Raw genomic sequence first — 16,670 nt, 5'->3', positions numbered from 1 at the left:
GCAGAGTTTGAGAAGATCATCTTATCACAGAAATGGAGATAAAACAGAATTCTCATTTTTACTTTAATTTTACCTTTTCACCAGAATTCCCAGCTCTGATCCTGACGGTGATTGCACAGTTGTTAATCACTGGGCTTTTCCTGTAAAGTGAGCAAGACCCCTTAAAATTTGCCTAAGAACCAAATTATCTCATTTCCCCCAATAAATTAGGTAATAATATTATAATCTTTTCTAATGTAAATACCTATTTCTGTTGCTGGTTTAAATTACTCTATCCAGGTTTTTTGAGGGGTTTCTGTCTGTTTGTTTGTTTGTTTTAGTAGCTATATATTTGGTTTCCAGCTCAGCTTCTAGGCGGAACTTTATTCTGGGCAAATGAAATTTTACCAAGCTAGAAAATACCAAGAACATTCTCTATTATTAACTAACTTGTCCAGGAAGCATTTTCTTGTCAGTGTTAAAGCTGCACCAGCCTTTAACAAGCACAAGTCAAAGTTGTGACACTAGTTTCTTATTATTGAAGAGGTCTGCTTTGTCTTCAGGGAAATCAGGGGCCCTGTGTTTTTAGGGAGGGCTAATTGAAGACTGGGATTCTTTGTTATTCTAAAATAACTATTGAGTGTGAATTGAAAAAGAAAATGAAGAAGCCTGAAGACCAGCTGGAAAAGTTCAAAAGGCGTCTTTTCATCAAAACCTTAATGACTTTAGTGTCAGGATTTGAGGACAAAGCATTTGGGAGTGTGGTTATCAGCTGTCAGGCACCTGTTGTGTGGATTTATGGTACAAGCTATGGACTTTGATTCCAATGAGACCAGCTCCTCCAGCATCATAGATGACAAATTTTATTTTAGAAAGGCAGCTAATCACATGCAAGTAAAAATTTGTCAGGTTTTAAAGTTACTCAATTCCATCTACAATTTCACATACGGTAGCTACACACTATTCCCATTTATTGCAGTTTTATGAGGCACTTGAGAGGTGTGTAATAAATGAGTAAATAAGATGGCTTTCCACTCTTTAGGCAAACTACAGAGTTAAATTAGGCAAGATCACAGTTTCAGTAAAGGGAGTTACAATGAGCTACAGCTCAGTTCCTCAAATCCTGTATCACTCTAGCATCAAAAGTGAGTACTGGGATTTTACAAATTCCTATGATTCAGAAGAGTTTTGTCATATTTACCTCTATTCAGAGTTAAGGTTTATAGACAGAACTTTATATTCTCTAGTTAAACATCTATTTTAAAATCCCAGTTTTAGAATGGATTTTAAGTTGATGTAATATTTAACTTGGGGCATCTCATTGTCTTACAGGGCAAAGTTTCTTGATATTGTTTCTGAATTTCATTTCTAATGAGATCTCAAAGTGGTGGGTGGACATGTGAAGTACTGGCAGATTTGTTCAACTGTGTGTCATATAAAACCTTGGATTAACCAGCATTTGGGCTCCTTCCTTCAATTCTGTGTTTTATCTAAACTTGTGGGCCTTTGGGGAATATTTGAGTTTTAAACAATAACTATGGTTACTGTGAACTGTATCCCCCACCCCACTGTGCTGTAGAACACTAGAATTTACTCCTACCATCTCATTGTGTTTGGGTAACCCTTATCCAACTTCTTTCCATTCCCAGTTCCCTCCACCCTTCTCAGCCTCTAGTAATGGCATTTAAAAGAATCTTTTTTTTTTTTTTTTATGTTAAGGGAGATGCAAATGCTTACTACTCTGATTTGATCATTGCACATTGAGTGTATGTATCTAATTATCACATGGTGCCTCACAAATAGGTACAATTAATAGTTTTTAGAAAGGAAGTGATGGGATGTGCAGCTGTAGGTGTTAGGATAGATAAGGAATGGCTTGGGATAGCTTGACAAGTTTGGAATAAAATCTGGGCTCACTGGAACCACAATCAAAATGGACAAAAAATGTAGCCTAAAGTTGTTCTCATATGATAATTTGTTTAGAAATCAGACCTGTTTTTAATAGAAGGGAGATCAGTAGAGTAGAACAAGTGGATCGGAGGAGGAGAAGAGGGAAAGGGAAGGAAATTGAGCAATGAGATTGATCAAATTATGTGCATGTATGAATATGGCATAATGAATTCCACTGTTAAATGTAATTAAAATGCACCAATAAAAAATAAATCAAACTGTCTTTGCCTTCACTTAATTGATGAAACGTTGACAGTTGTAAAAGAATGGTCACTTTGAATTTCCGTCATAAATTAGTAGAGTCAGTAAATTAGGACAATCAAACCATATGAAAGATAATGATTAAGAGCATAATTACGCAGAGTAATCAATACCTGAGCAGCTATTGAATTCCAGAGGTGCAGTAGACTTCAGGAAGTTGCTGGGGAAAGAGAGATTTCAAGGGTAGAACTTTGCGGAAGAACTTCTTTGGGGCAGGAGAACAAGGTGTCAGAGGAGTAATGGTAGCACAGTCAGGGCACTGCCAGGATCTTGGCCTGAACACAGAGTGAGCAGCCTCAAGAGTAATGATCGGGATAGATCAGGCTGAACCTGGAAATCCACAGAGAAGGGCTGACTTGATGTGTGCAGCAGCTGTAGGGAAAGGGGGCTAAGGAGAAAGCTCAGCACAGGTGAGCTTGGGGAAGATGAAGAGTCTAGCCGTGGGGGTACAGGGTGGATTTGCGCATGCACTGGGGCAGGGCAAAGTAGGCTGACATTTGTTGAAGGATTCCATCTATGAACCACCTGGTGCTGTATGTGTATGGGTTATCTAACTTGATCCTTGAAGTAATCATAGGAACAGATGGTCCTGATGCTGTGAGTGTAGCTACCTAAAATATGGTATTACACATGGGAAACTGCTTGGTGCTTTAAATGGAAGGGATTGTGGGCATATCCATTTTTTACTTAATTTTTTAAATATAAATTGATTTCTGACCAGGAATTTTTTTTGTCAATTTAAGAAGGAAACTCATTCATATTTTGTGAACTTGTTATGCCAAACATTTCCTGGTCCCTGGGTACTCCCAACTCTGCAGAGGAAAAGCTGTGGATGAGAAGACTTAGAATTCGAGGGCCACTTCATTTCTTATCTGTTGTCTACTTTGGGGCAACTTTCTTCTCTGGACCTGTCTCTTCATCTGGAGAGTCAAATGACATTGCTGCTAACTACCACCTGTAACTATTTCAAGTACACACACGATGCATTGTTTGAAGTGTTTCAACAAGAATCTTTTATTTTTTGTTCAGTGTGCAAATAACATTTTATTGATTTGATGTATCACAATATAGTTAATCTTAAATTTTTCGGGTTTGGGGCTATTGTAGAAAATATGGCAATGAATTATTCCTCAGAGACACATTTTTACTTCTCCCATCCAAGAACTTAGAAGATGGAGTGATATGAGCATGGTTTTTCTTCTTGTACACATTGTCATTTAGCTATCTAAAAGGTTCGTGCTCATTTGCAAGTCAAACAAAAATAAACAGGAAAACCCATTTTCCTACATAATCTCAGCTGGACTAGGTTTTTATTTTTTAGTATGTATTAATTGGTAACTCAAAGTCACTGTACTTTTTATTTTTAAAAAAATCTAGGAAAAAAAAACATATTTGTCTGTTCACTCATTTCCCACTGTGTAAAATTTTTTTTTCCACCAGTCTATTAAAAAATTTTTTCCCGGCTCATTTATTCTTCTTTACTGTAGCTCTCTTTATGTGAACTAAGAAAAGAAACTAGAATCGAAATTGTGCCTCTAGCCATGTTTATTATTTGGGCTTTTTTCCCCTACTCTTTTCCAGAAAGACTTAAAAGGAATTACTGATGCTTTTGTTTATAAACCTCACTTTACTCTGAAATAATTGGCAGAGATCAAAAGGAGTTTAGGGATAGGTGCAGAGTGATCAGCTGATAACCATTTTTTTCCTTTCATTTACCCAACGTGGTAGCTTTCACAATAGAAAGATCACACGCAAAGGTTATTTTCTCCGGATAGGCAGCCAGCTTCGTTTGGGTGGGAAGGTGGGAGGAGAAACCCTTATCTTCAGAGAGGAGTGGAAGTCAATGAAAAGAGTTGTCTGTTTGCTCTGAGGAATGGAGGGGAATCGAGTGGAGAGGGGCGGCAGGGAAGGGATATTTGTTTTTCCTTAAGTGGTTATAATGAAAGCCTTCCACCCAATTGCTCGGTGAACCAGAAAAAGGTATTTGTGAAGTTGTGTTTTTAAGAACATCACAAAGGAGCCTTGAGGACCTCTCCGTAGAAAGGCTTGCTCTTTAGCGACCCCTTGTGGAAGGTGCATCATCCTGCAATGTGGATATTCGGTTTTAGGATTAAGCTAAATTGCCTCTCTTAGTTGTGTGCTTCTTCACCCTTACCAATTTCCCCCCCGAAAGAGGATGGCATTTTTGAACAATCATGTCAGCTGTTTTGTGTCTGTGCAATAACCACTGAACAGTAAGCTGTATTTCATGTCGATTTCGAGAGTTGTGTATCAAACCATGCAGCTGTATGGATTCTTCAAGTTGCATGCTGGAATTTTTTTTTTTTTTTAAACATCAGAAATTTATTAGTTGCTCAAAACATTACATTGATCTTGACATATCATATATCATACATTTGTTTCAAATGGGGTATGAATTCTTATTATTCCCACGTGTACAGATTGCAGGAGCATGCTGGAAATTTTAAGGTCACTCTTTCAAGAAAGTATTAATGAAGGGTTTTAAATTTTTATTTTCCAGGTGGAAACAAGTTAACCAATCAGCATTTTCGTCTGAATTGGGCATGGATCTCCTTTGAAAAGGAATATTACCTGATCAATGAGGACTCTAAATTTCTCGATGTTGTTCTTAAACGTAGAGGTTACTTGGGAGAAACTTCATTTATTAGTAAGTTTAATTTGAATTTCTGTCTCAAAATCCCATTATTCTAGCAGCATTTTATAACTTCCCTCCAGTTCACTTCTCTAGTTTAAACATTCAGGGAGACATTGGCATTTCTTTAACTGGTTAAAACAAACAAACAAACAGACAAACAAACTGCAGATATGTGTCAAGGAATGTACTTCTTCAAGCCATCAACCTAAATGTGTTTTTTTTTTTTTCTGATATAAAATAACTTTATAAAATAGGAAGTAATCACTCATGAGTTAACAACTAAAAACAAATGTCACTAGGTCTTATAATAAGCTTAGGCTTATTCTAAATTGAAACAACAGTGTAAAACATTAATAAATAAGCAAAAAAATCTATTCAGTTGTTTATTAGGCATGAAAGTGTAGTTTACTATTTGTTTGTTGTATTCGAATGCTCCAACTGGTCACTAAAAGTTCTATGAACATCATCAATGTGTTACATAAAAGTTTATGTTGTGATTTTTCTTGGTAACAAATATTAAAGTGTTAATTATTACTCACTTTCTTCTGCTTTATTTTCTTTTAGTAAAACTGAAAGTCAAAAGCAAATGAATATAACTTTTTCAACTCTAATTCAAGTTCAAATTCATTCAAGCATAAAATAGGGAAAAGTAGATATACTGGTGACTTGAAGCTATAATATAGTGGCACAAAATATTTGATAATGTTCATGAAAATTGGCAGCACCTTAACAATTGTCTTATTTTTGGTACTATGTAGTTTATTGACATTTAGGTTGATAGAATTTATATGGTAAAAGCTTTTCATTAAGTTAGACTATCAACTAAGGAATCTAGGGAAGTATTAGCAAAATAAAAGGGTAGTAACCCTGTTTGTCTTCAGAATGGTCATTTTGAAATTTTACTGGTCCATGAACCCTTAAGTAGTACTCAGTCCTTATCAACAGAAAACCACCCACACCTTTGCCTGGCCGCAACCTCCTGTCCTCCTCATGATTTCCCCTGATGTGTTTTAATACTGGATATTAATTGCTGCTTACTTTAAAAATACTTCTTTTTTTTAACTTTAGAAAAGGGTTTTCATATCTGCTTTGTGGATTTCTTGAGGCTGGCTGCAAGGTGGGCCGGGGGAGGGGGTTAGCACCTGCAGATGTTGGGGCAGCTCTGCTTCCTTCTTTGTTTGCATGTGCTCCCACATGGCTGTCATTTAAACTCTGTGTGGAACCTTCTAGGGTGTAATGAGTGCTCTTATTGCTCTCCCTTTGGGGGCATGTTCTGTCTGCACACACAGGCCCTGCAGAACCTGTCCTACCTGTTGCAGTGAGAGGTTAATCGTTGGAGGGCGGGAAGGTGGTACTGGGGATTGAACCAAGGGGTACTTTACCACTGAGCCACATCCCCAGCCCTTTTCACTTTTTATTTTGAGATGGGGTCTGGCTAGGTTGCAGAGGCTAGCCTCAAACCTGCAGTCCTTCTGCCTCAACTCTCACCTACCCGCACCCTGTTGCTGGGATTACAGGCCTGTGCCACTGCACCTGGCAGAGATTAATCTTAACTGTGCTACATGTTAAGAATATAGCAAATAAATTGTTCAGAAAAGTCACTAAAAAAACAGTACCTTAGCAACAGAGCACCTTAACAATTATTAAGGATATCTGGGTAGCATTTGTTTCCACTCCTCGAGAATTTATTTGCTCACAACTGGCCTGTGGATAGCATTGAGAAGTTAATAGTTGGAAAAGATTTTAACACTGTCCTTTTGGATTTTTTTTTTCCTCCACTGCCTGTTGTTTGTTTGTTTTCCACTTAAGCCCAATGCTAAAATATTTTAAAAGAGCTGTTTTCCAAGTTATTTTTTTTTTTGTTTCAATGAACTATTATTTCCCTACAAATTATGGTGGCATTGGCAATTCTACAAAAGCTCTAAAGCTTTACTTGGTTAACCTCAGATGATGACTTAGTAAACTGCAGCAATAGTTAGAAAATTCTGTGTGCAGCCCACCTTGGCTATCATTGAAAATGGCACAGCATTCTTGCTAGGGCCTGGAATTAAAGTCAGATTACCCATAAAGTCCAAGTTTTCTCTTTGGTGAATGTTTTAATGAAATTGACACAGGTTCATTAAAATAGTTTGGAAGTCATAACCTAGAGCTTATATATATATATATATATATATATATATATATATATAAAATATTAATTAGATTCTAATTACATTATTATGTAATTATGCTACATATCATAACATTATATTGTATGTTACATACTAAGTGTTTAGAGGTGTTCCATGTCTGGAATGAAGGGACAAAGCAGGATAAACTGAAATTCAGTCTGGTAGGTCTCTGCACTGAGAATATTCCATGTAGCCGTCTCCACACAACTTCCACTGTCACTTACGGACTTTTAGAAAGAGCTAGATTGCACAATGGCTAAAAACAAAATATCACTTGAACAGTGAGTCATTAATTATTTGTAGATGTATTTCTCAAAGCTGATCATTCACTTTATAACTGTTATAATCTACTAATAAACTAAATATGTATTTGTATTTCACAGTAGGCTTTGTATCTCGAAGATCTTATTGCTACTATTATCAAACATTCATCAAAGACAAAATATTTTATCATAAACATGAAGCACTTTATTTCTCTCTCTTAGTCCACAGCAACCCTTTACTCACTAGCTCAACCAATATTTTCTAGAGTGCTCATTACATGCCAGGTGCTGTGTTAGGTAATGGCCTTTGAAGTGCTAATGATAGCTAACATTTACTGAATTCTTCCTATGTGCCAGGCCTCATTCCCAACACCTTCCATAGTTCACCCCGCTAGAAGAGTGCCATTATATCCCTCATTTTACAGGTGAGAAACAGAGAGGTTATGATATGCCCAAAGTTTTGCATTTAGTAAGGGACAAAGCTGAGATTTGGCTCCAAGGCCCACACCTTTGACCACTGAATCATGGGTTTCTTATATTGGAGAGAAGGCAGTAAGTCATCTGCAATCCCATGTCTATATACTGATTTGATACACAAAATCTTTTTTTTTCACTCCAAAAGTTCTTGGGTATTTCTCCCTGTAAGACAAAAAGATGCAATTGTGGCTTCATTTCATAAGCAAACTGAAAAATTATGGGTGTTTCAGTAGCAACATTTGGGATTTGGTTCTTATTATTTGTCTGGTTGAAGGAGTTGACTATTGTGTAGTAAAGATGATTAGTTGGCACTAGTTTCTATTCCTTGCATTACATGAATAACTTTTTGTTTTTCATGGTCTTTTGAATCTCCAGGAAAAGAATGTATTGGTGATAAAAGAAAAATACAGCAAAATAGAAAACAGAAGCTACCAGAGGCAGACTAGCAGATTTTTGGTGGTCATGCCACTGGGGATGGATGGGTCAGTGAGCAACATTCATTCTGGAACCTCACAGAGAATGGCTCCTTCTGTCATCCCCTGAGTGGTGGATTACAGTGGATTCAAGAGGTGTTGACAACCACTCTGGGCATTAGGAACCAGAGAGCCAACAGGAAGTCTGCAACATTGAGCAGTATGCATACTATTGTAGTTGCTATTCTGTGGCTCTTCTCCTGCCATTAAAAAAATTATATTCTATCCATAATTGAAAAAGAAACACACAATGCAATCTTTATCTGTCAGTTATTTTTCTGAGACAATGCTTTTGACAAAACCTTTATTTTGATCCTTATTTTAATGGCCAATAATATATTCAGATGAATAAATAAATATTCAAATTAATTTTGTTTGTGCTATCTGAGAGCCAAGGTTTTTTTTCTGTTTTATTCTCTGATACACATCCAGCATATAGAACAAAGCCTACGCATAGAAAGTACTCAATGAATATTTGAGGTTGAATGCTTCTTTTTTGGTACAGTTTCAATTCTACTTTTAAAAACAAAAGGAATTTTTTTTCCTAAACTAATAATTCTTTAATTAAATGAAAACTGTTACAAATAAGTGATTTTCAAACTTTTAAATTTCACAATCACAATACTTTTTGTCTCCTCTTTAAATCTTCCTTACCAATTTCTCAGAAATTGTGTCAATGTTTAGAAAAAAATATACTTGAAAATTATACTTGATTTGCCTGAGAGGTTCTGATTCAGTACTTAAGGATATCAAGGTACTATTGTGATTTTACAACTTTTCTATGACATTGAATTTGTTCACTGCTTTTTTGATAATATATCCTATGGTTTGAGTCCCTAGTCCCATAGCATTACTATGCTAAAGAGCCTCTTGTGATTTAGATAAATAGAGGCTTGGTGATTCTTCGGCCTTCCCAGACAGCTGAAATTGACCTTGAGTGAACCATCCAATAAGCCAAGCATACTGCTCATAATAACTATATCTATTCAGCTCTTCGATCCTGTTCAGATTTCAAGGAATTATGGAGTGTTCCACAACTAAAAACCTGGCAAGGACCATAGTAAAAACAAACAAACAAACAAACAAAACACTGAATTAGATTCCCTTAAGGGTTCCAATTCCATTAAATGTTTAGGAAATATTATAATTTTTATTACCATTTGACCATGAATTAGATTATCAAAGAATTAGATTATCAAAGAATTAGAATTAGATTATCAAAGAATTCTTTGTCTCAGAGTGTTTTTATTGACCTATATTTTCTAGTTAGGATATGATTTTGTAAGAGTACAGATATTATTCAACATGAGTATGAATGTACTCAGTCTTGTTTTGTATGAAATTCTAATGCAAACTTAGCTCAAAGAGTATATTGCAAAACCAAAACTGAGTTGTTCATTGTTGGTGGGACTGCAAATTGGTGCAGCCAATCTGGAAAGCAGTATGGAGATTTCTTGGAAAGCTGGGAATGGAACCACCATTTGATCCAGCTATTCCCCTTCTCGGTCTATTCCCTAAAGACCTAAAAAGAGCATGCTACAGGGACACTGTTACATCGATGTTCATAGCAGCACAATTCACAATAGCAAGACTGTGGAACCAACCTAGATGCCCTTCAATAGACGAATGGATAAAAAAAAAAAAAAATGTGGCATTTATACACAATGGAGTATTACTCTGCATTAAAAAATGACAAAATCATAGAATTTGGAGGGAAATGGATGGCATTAGAGCAGATTATGCTAAGTGAAGCCAGCCAATCCCTAAAAAACAAATGCCAAATGTCTTCTTTGATATAAGGAGAGTAACTAAGAACAGAGTAGGGACGAAGAGCATGAGAAGAAGATTAACATTAAACAGGGATGAGAGGTGGGAGGGAAAGGGAGGGAGAAGGGAAATTGCATGGAAATGGAAGGAGACCCTCAGGGTTATACAAAATTACATACAAGAGGAAGCGAGGGGAAAGGGAAAAATAATACAAGGGGGAGATATGAACTGCAGTAGAGGGGGTAGAGAGAGAAGAGGGGAGGGGAGGGGAGGGGAGGGGAGGGGAGGGGGGATAGTAAAGGATAAGAAAGGCAGCAGAATACAACAGACACTAGTATGGCAATATATAAATCAATGGATGTGTAACTGATGTGATTCTGCAATCTGTATACGGGGTAAAAATGGGAGTTCATAACCCACTTGAATCAAAGTGTGAAATATGATATATCAAGAACTATGTAATGTTTTGAACAACCAACAATAAAAAAAAATAATAATAATAAATAAAAATATGTATATAAAAAATAAAAAAAAACTGAGGCAAGAGTAGAAAAGAATCATGAACTACCAATACATACAGTAGAACACTTTCATCTACAGAGCCATACTCAATTGTCCATTTCAGAGAGTCAAGCAGGGTCTACTTTACTCTGCAGGACATATGAATAGTTAGCAAGGAAAGCCTTAACACAAATGAAAACAAAACTAAGAAAATGTTACTATATTTCTGTGCAGGTATTGGCACAAGAGATGGGACGGCAGAAAAGGACAAGGACTTTAAAGGCAAAGCACAGAAGCAAGTGCAGTTCAACCCTGGCCAGACCAGGGCCACGTGGAGAGTGCGTATCCTGAGTGATGGGGAACATGAGCAATCGGAGACCTTCCAGGTGGTTCTCTCGGAACCTGTGCTGGCTGCCCTGGAGTTCCCTGCAGTGACCACAGTAGAGATTGTTGACCCAGGAGATGGTAAGAGCTTGTGTAATTGCTGGTGGGCTTTTATGACAAAATACTTTATACAGAAAGTTTAAAATTCAATATTTGCATCTTCTATAGAAGGAATTTTCTGGATGATTAACAGTTTAATATTTCCAGATTCATTAATGGGAAGAGGGAAAACTTAGAGTAATTAAAGTAAGCTGTATTTTTTCATTGAAGTAAATAAACTACACAGATTACCACATGTTTTTTCTGTTATTATGATTCTATCCTTTAGAACCAATATTACTCATCTCATTTTTCTTATTTAATTAATTAATTAATTATAGCTGGAGAGGGACAGATTGCCTTTATTTTATTTATTTTCATGTGGGTGCTAAGGATTGAACCCAGTGCCTCACACCTGCTAGGCAAGTGCTCTGCTACAGAGCTAAGCCTCAGCCCACTCATCTCCTTTTTCTTGAATTAATTTATCAGTTTTGGAGTCTTTTAGATGTCTTAAAATATCTTTCAAACAAATGATTTAAGAGACCATTTGGAGATTGATTTTTGCTCCCAAGATTGCATTTAATTATTCAAGTTTCCTTCATTTATTCCACAGCCAAAATTTTTCATTTGGTTGTGGTTTCCATACTTGTTACATAATATGCATCCCACCTACCTGACTCTCCCCTATCTGCAATGAACACAGGGTCTTGAAACATTGCTCTTAATTTCTGATAGATTATGTGTTCTTATCATTGCACACTCTTGGCTAATGTTGGTAAAAGTGAACCTTAATGCTTTTGTGTGTAACTTGACCTTTTTCTTCCCCTTGCCAAACTTCCACAATCCTGGCTTGTTAGGCAGAAAAAAAAAGAAGAAAGAAAAAAAAAAGTTTGAATGGCTTTTTTGAGGGCTGGCATTTAGACAAACCTTGTAGAGACTTCTAAAGCTGAAATCCTGTCAGAAGCCAGACATGACTTTCTTTAAAGTGCCAGCCTACTTTACTTTGTCAATCAGAACACTCTTAAACGTTCAGCAAAGATATAATCTGCTGAGTACATGAAATGGAGATGCATGTGGAAATCCCTGTGTTAAAAGGCTGAGCATAATTAACGAGAGTGGATAAGAACACAGGAGCTCTGGCATGGTTTGTTTAACTAACATCTCTGCCTTTAGTCAAATATGAAGTCTCAATTATGTTTATCATTTCCACTCAAGAACAGTTAGCATTTAATTACATTTAATTTTATCTGCATTATCTAGGGCTAAGTCATTAAACTTTCTTCTAGTCCTGAGCTTTGGTATGTACTTCAATATTAAACCTTTTCTCTTTTTGTTTTTTGATTCTTTTTTTTAAATTATTAGTTGTTCAAAACATTACAAATCTCTTTTCTCTTTTAAACTAATCCATTAGTTAAAGCTAGCGGCCATTTCTGGAGACTTTCTTTGCAAATTTGGTACAATTGCTATGCTTTACCTTAAGGAATAAAACATTTTAAACCTATTTCTGCCTTCCTATTTATAAACCCAGAATAACACACTGTACCAGTGATATCTGAGTGGTGGCATATTAAAACACACACACACACACACACACACACACACACACACACAATCCCCTATATCATTTCTTCTTAGTATAGGATATATAAAATAAAAGTTTACCATAATTTTATTTATTTAATTATTATCTAAATTGTTTGGAATTTTCTAGATCAAATGCAGCCCTTTTCATTTCAAACCATGATTATCTTTTCATAACTGACAAATGTCCCACAATGCCTGGTATGTTCCATGTCTTGTTGAAGACTATTGGTCTTCAGATTATAAGACTTTAATTTGATTCCAACTCTATTATTTCTAATTGTATGATCCTAAATCAGAGAGCTTTATTCAGATTTAGTTTCCTAATGCACAAAACAAAACAAAAAACACACAATAATTCTCTTATTACAGCATTGCTATGAAAGATAAAACAGAATACAAATATTGTTATTCTTAAGATCATAAATCTAATATTAGATTTCATTTTAAGATATTAATAATATTTTTTTCAAACAGAGAATCACTTTCCCAACCTCTTCAAAATTTTTTTGCTGCTTATCATACTTTCTTTCCCAGCTTTTCAAAAGTAAATTAACTTGCCCTAGGAATCATTATGCTTATAAACTCTCTCTCTCCTCCCTCCATATATTCACTCTAGAATATACTACAAGATTTTTTTTCCCATGCATTAAAAAATGATCCAGTTCATTCTCTTACTGGGAACTACAGCTGAACTATATCAGGAATGCAAAGACAATACAATGAAAGTCCTACTCCCAAAGACCATAGCAGGTGGGAAAGAGAGCCCTACAAATAGGTGCTTCCAACAGAACATGACATTGCTGAACAGATTCTGGGCCAGGATTGTGGGGGGCAGAAGAGTTTAAGCAGCTCCACTTCTTTTTATGCTGGGAGCTACTTTTCCTTATTAGTTGATTCATATGAATACATGAAAGTGCATACTTTCTCACAATACTTTACTAACCAATAACTGGTTCAGATAATGTTAATGATTAAAATTCATCAAGCCCTTATCATTCACCAGATAGCAAGCTTAACACCTTATGTATGCTCTTTCATTTAACCCCCTTTCCCTCACTCTGTTGGACACATCACACATCACACATTCCATTTAGGCATTGTGTTCCATTTTCGGCATTGTACTCCATGTTTTTAGGAGACTCTTAATTTCACATGTGCCAAGTTTTAAAGCATTTGTTCCCAAATTGTATAACAAAAACAAACTTTTAAACATAAATTCTATATGCACACAACATATATATAGCATATGCATGTATTCATCTGGCTTCTTACATGCTCATAATTATACATTATAATTTTCTCTATCCATTTATATATTTTTAAACTGTGTATTTATGATTTAGACCAAGATCTTAAATGACCATGTGTTTTACTCCATATATCAGCATCTGCATCTATTGGAAAAATAACAAACACCATCGAATACTTACTTATTTATTTAAATAATCTGAGGCAATACCCAGTGCTTACATGGATGGTTTATAATTCTTCTTACGTCTGCAGATGTCTGTGCCCCCCGCCCAGTTTGAAACCACAGCTCTATAAGCAATAGAGTTAATTCCCCTGTCAAAAGTGGCCCAGTCATCAGGTATTCTGCAGGCTCTGTGCAGAAGCACAGCCTGTCTTGAGTGGCAGACACCAGCAAGAGTCTGCTGCAATTGGCAGCTAATCAGAGACCTGAGAGCTTTGGGATGGCATGAACATGATGGAGCAAACTCTTAAGGTTGTGCTCACAGGTGCTACCTACCCCTGCCAATCCGAGAGGACCACCCAGGTGCAGTGCCACTTTTGGAAGGGCTTAGGAAGTCCACATTTTTGTCCAGCACAGACATATTTTTCATTTGAAAATGCAAGACTGAAAAAGGGTTTTTCTGATATTCATTAAACTGCTGTGGGAGCCCTGAAGAAAGAATATACCATTCTGCCATGATAATGAAAATCAACAACTTCCTAGAAAAATGGATTCATTCATTTATTGAACATATAAATACATTAAAAAATCCTCATAAATAAAGAGAAGAACTAAAATAAGGAAAGAACAGGCTGCTTATCCTGTCTTTGTAATACCTCTTTGTAATACCACAAATGGGGACATTTGTGGCTCCAGAGTTTGCACAGGTGGAAAATTAGATATTTGTTGTCATGATTTTTACCTCACTCCTTGGTTCTTCTCTAGCCCATTACTGTCATTCCTTATTTCGGTTGGATCCCATCATCTCCTTCCTTTTTATATGCATATAGAAATTTCCAGTTAGAAGGGGCTTTAAAGTTCATGGAACATTTACCACATTTTCTAAATGAGGACCTGAGAAATAGAGTTATCCTTTATTCTCTGCAGAAGTCAACCAGTTGCAGGCTGTTTGGTTTGGTTTTCTTTGGTATTAGCAGAAATGGGTGTGATTCCACTCCATCTGGGGGAACAGAAATTCCACTGAACGGTGACTGAAAGATTGCCGCTGAATGATCCATTTGCCAATGGCAGATCCTCTCTGCCCTCACAAATCACAGCAGGAAGATGCACCGGAATGTCTTTTAGTCGTTTTTGAATGTGCCAAATTTTTTAAAAGCAGTGAACACTCAGTGCTTTTATCCCTGTGCTACATTTCCCTTTCCTTCCTTGATCTATTATGGCAAATTTTTAGAAGATGATTTGTTCTATAGTGTTTTTAGCCAAGTCTGATTGTTCCTTTTGTTTGTTTGTTTGTTTTTTCATCTGTATAGTATAATTGAGCAAAAGGACAACATGAACATTCTCTTTCAGATAGCTACAACTACTTTATTTGTGAGAACAGAAGTCTTTTTTTTTTTTTTTTTTTTTTGCCTGAGTTGAAGCACAGTCAAGACCTAAAAATAAAAACAGTGGTGACAAATCCAAATGTTCATTACAGTACAATCACATTGACTAATAATAAATGCATTCACTCAATTCTGCTTTATCTTTCAAAATAAAGGGTAATAAAACCATACTGAAAGTCTAAAAGTTACACACTTTTATTATCAAAAAGACAAATCCAAGATGTTAATAATAGTGGAATACAAAAGTGGGGGTATAGGGTTATGTACTAACTTTTCTACTCTTTTTTTTAAAACCTAAAACTACCAAAAAATAAATCATATTAAATTTTGTAAAAAGTCATTTGCAATCCTATACATGGGAATAACAATTGCTAATGTTTTAGAACATGACTCTGTAGTCATTTTTGTTTGTTGACTGGTTGGTTTTTGTTCTTTGAGTGTTTTTTTTTTTTTTTTTTGTACTGGTCTCTGCTTCCTTTGCAAGAGCTTTGTATTTCTATAATTTAGCCCTTTGATTTTTCCCTCAATGAGTATCTTCAGAAAGACAGCTACAGTTTCAATATAAAGTGTGAGTGAGATTTACATATATGCTTTTATATAATACCCATATGTCGTATTCTCTTTATATATTAATATGTATGCTATACTGCTGTACATATGATACTTTTATAACTTTGTATGTGTACAATTACATGTCTATATAAAATTTCTGTGATGGTACTGGGGTATTTTTGGTTTGGGGGTTTGGGTTTTTTTGTTTGTTTGTTTTTTGGTTTTTGTTTTTGGTACTACAGATTGAACCCAGGGGCTCCAACCACTGATACACATCCCATATCTCCAGCTCCTTTTTAATACTTTATTTGGAGACAGGGTCTCACTGAGTTGCTTACAGCCTCACTAGGTTGCTGAGGCTGGTTTCGAACTTGGGATCCTCCTACCCCAACCTCCCAAGCCATTGAGATTACGAGCATGCATCACTGTGCTGGGTCTAACAGTACTTATCTTTGAATTATTCCTCCCAACACTTGTTTCTAGTTTCCCTATACATTCCCCTAGGCCCCTGCTCTCTCTCCCTCTCAGCAATACTTTAAATTCCTCTTTTCTCAGTTTAGCCTTTTGTTTTCCTGTGCTTTGAGTGATACTCTCTGAGTGTTCTCCCTTCAGACAATAGAGCCCAGGCTTATGAGCAAGGGCTCGGAGATGGGCTGTCTGGGTTCAACTCCATCAACACCTGCCAACATAGCCTTCCGGGGGTTTCTTCACATCTGTGAGCCTCATGTCCTCAGAGGTAAAATAATAGTCACAATAGTTCTCCCCTCAAAGGTTGTTGCAAAGATAAAACTAGCCAGTACACGTCAAGTGTTTAGAA

General features: G+C 36.2%; 1 protein-coding gene across 1 annotated transcript in view; it reads left to right on the top strand.

The window, feature by feature from the left end:
- Frem2 (FRAS1 related extracellular matrix 2) overlaps positions 1-16,670 on the top strand; it is a 162,941-nt gene that overhangs the window by 66,664 nt on the left and 79,607 nt on the right. The window contains exons 3-4 of the mRNA XM_076872483.1: positions 4,712-4,858; positions 10,733-10,963. Coding sequence (XP_076728598.1) covers positions 4,712-4,858; positions 10,733-10,963 — 378 coding nt within the window. The remainder of the gene's footprint in view (positions 1-4,711; positions 4,859-10,732; positions 10,964-16,670) is intronic.

The sequence above is a fragment of the Callospermophilus lateralis genome, chromosome 12 (assembly GCF_048772815.1).
Source record: "Callospermophilus lateralis isolate mCalLat2 chromosome 12, mCalLat2.hap1, whole genome shotgun sequence".
Taxonomy (NCBI): Eukaryota; Metazoa; Chordata; class Mammalia; order Rodentia; family Sciuridae; genus Callospermophilus; species Callospermophilus lateralis.
The sequence above is the reverse complement of the archived record's forward strand: the minus strand, read 5'-3'. Positions and strand labels throughout refer to the sequence as shown.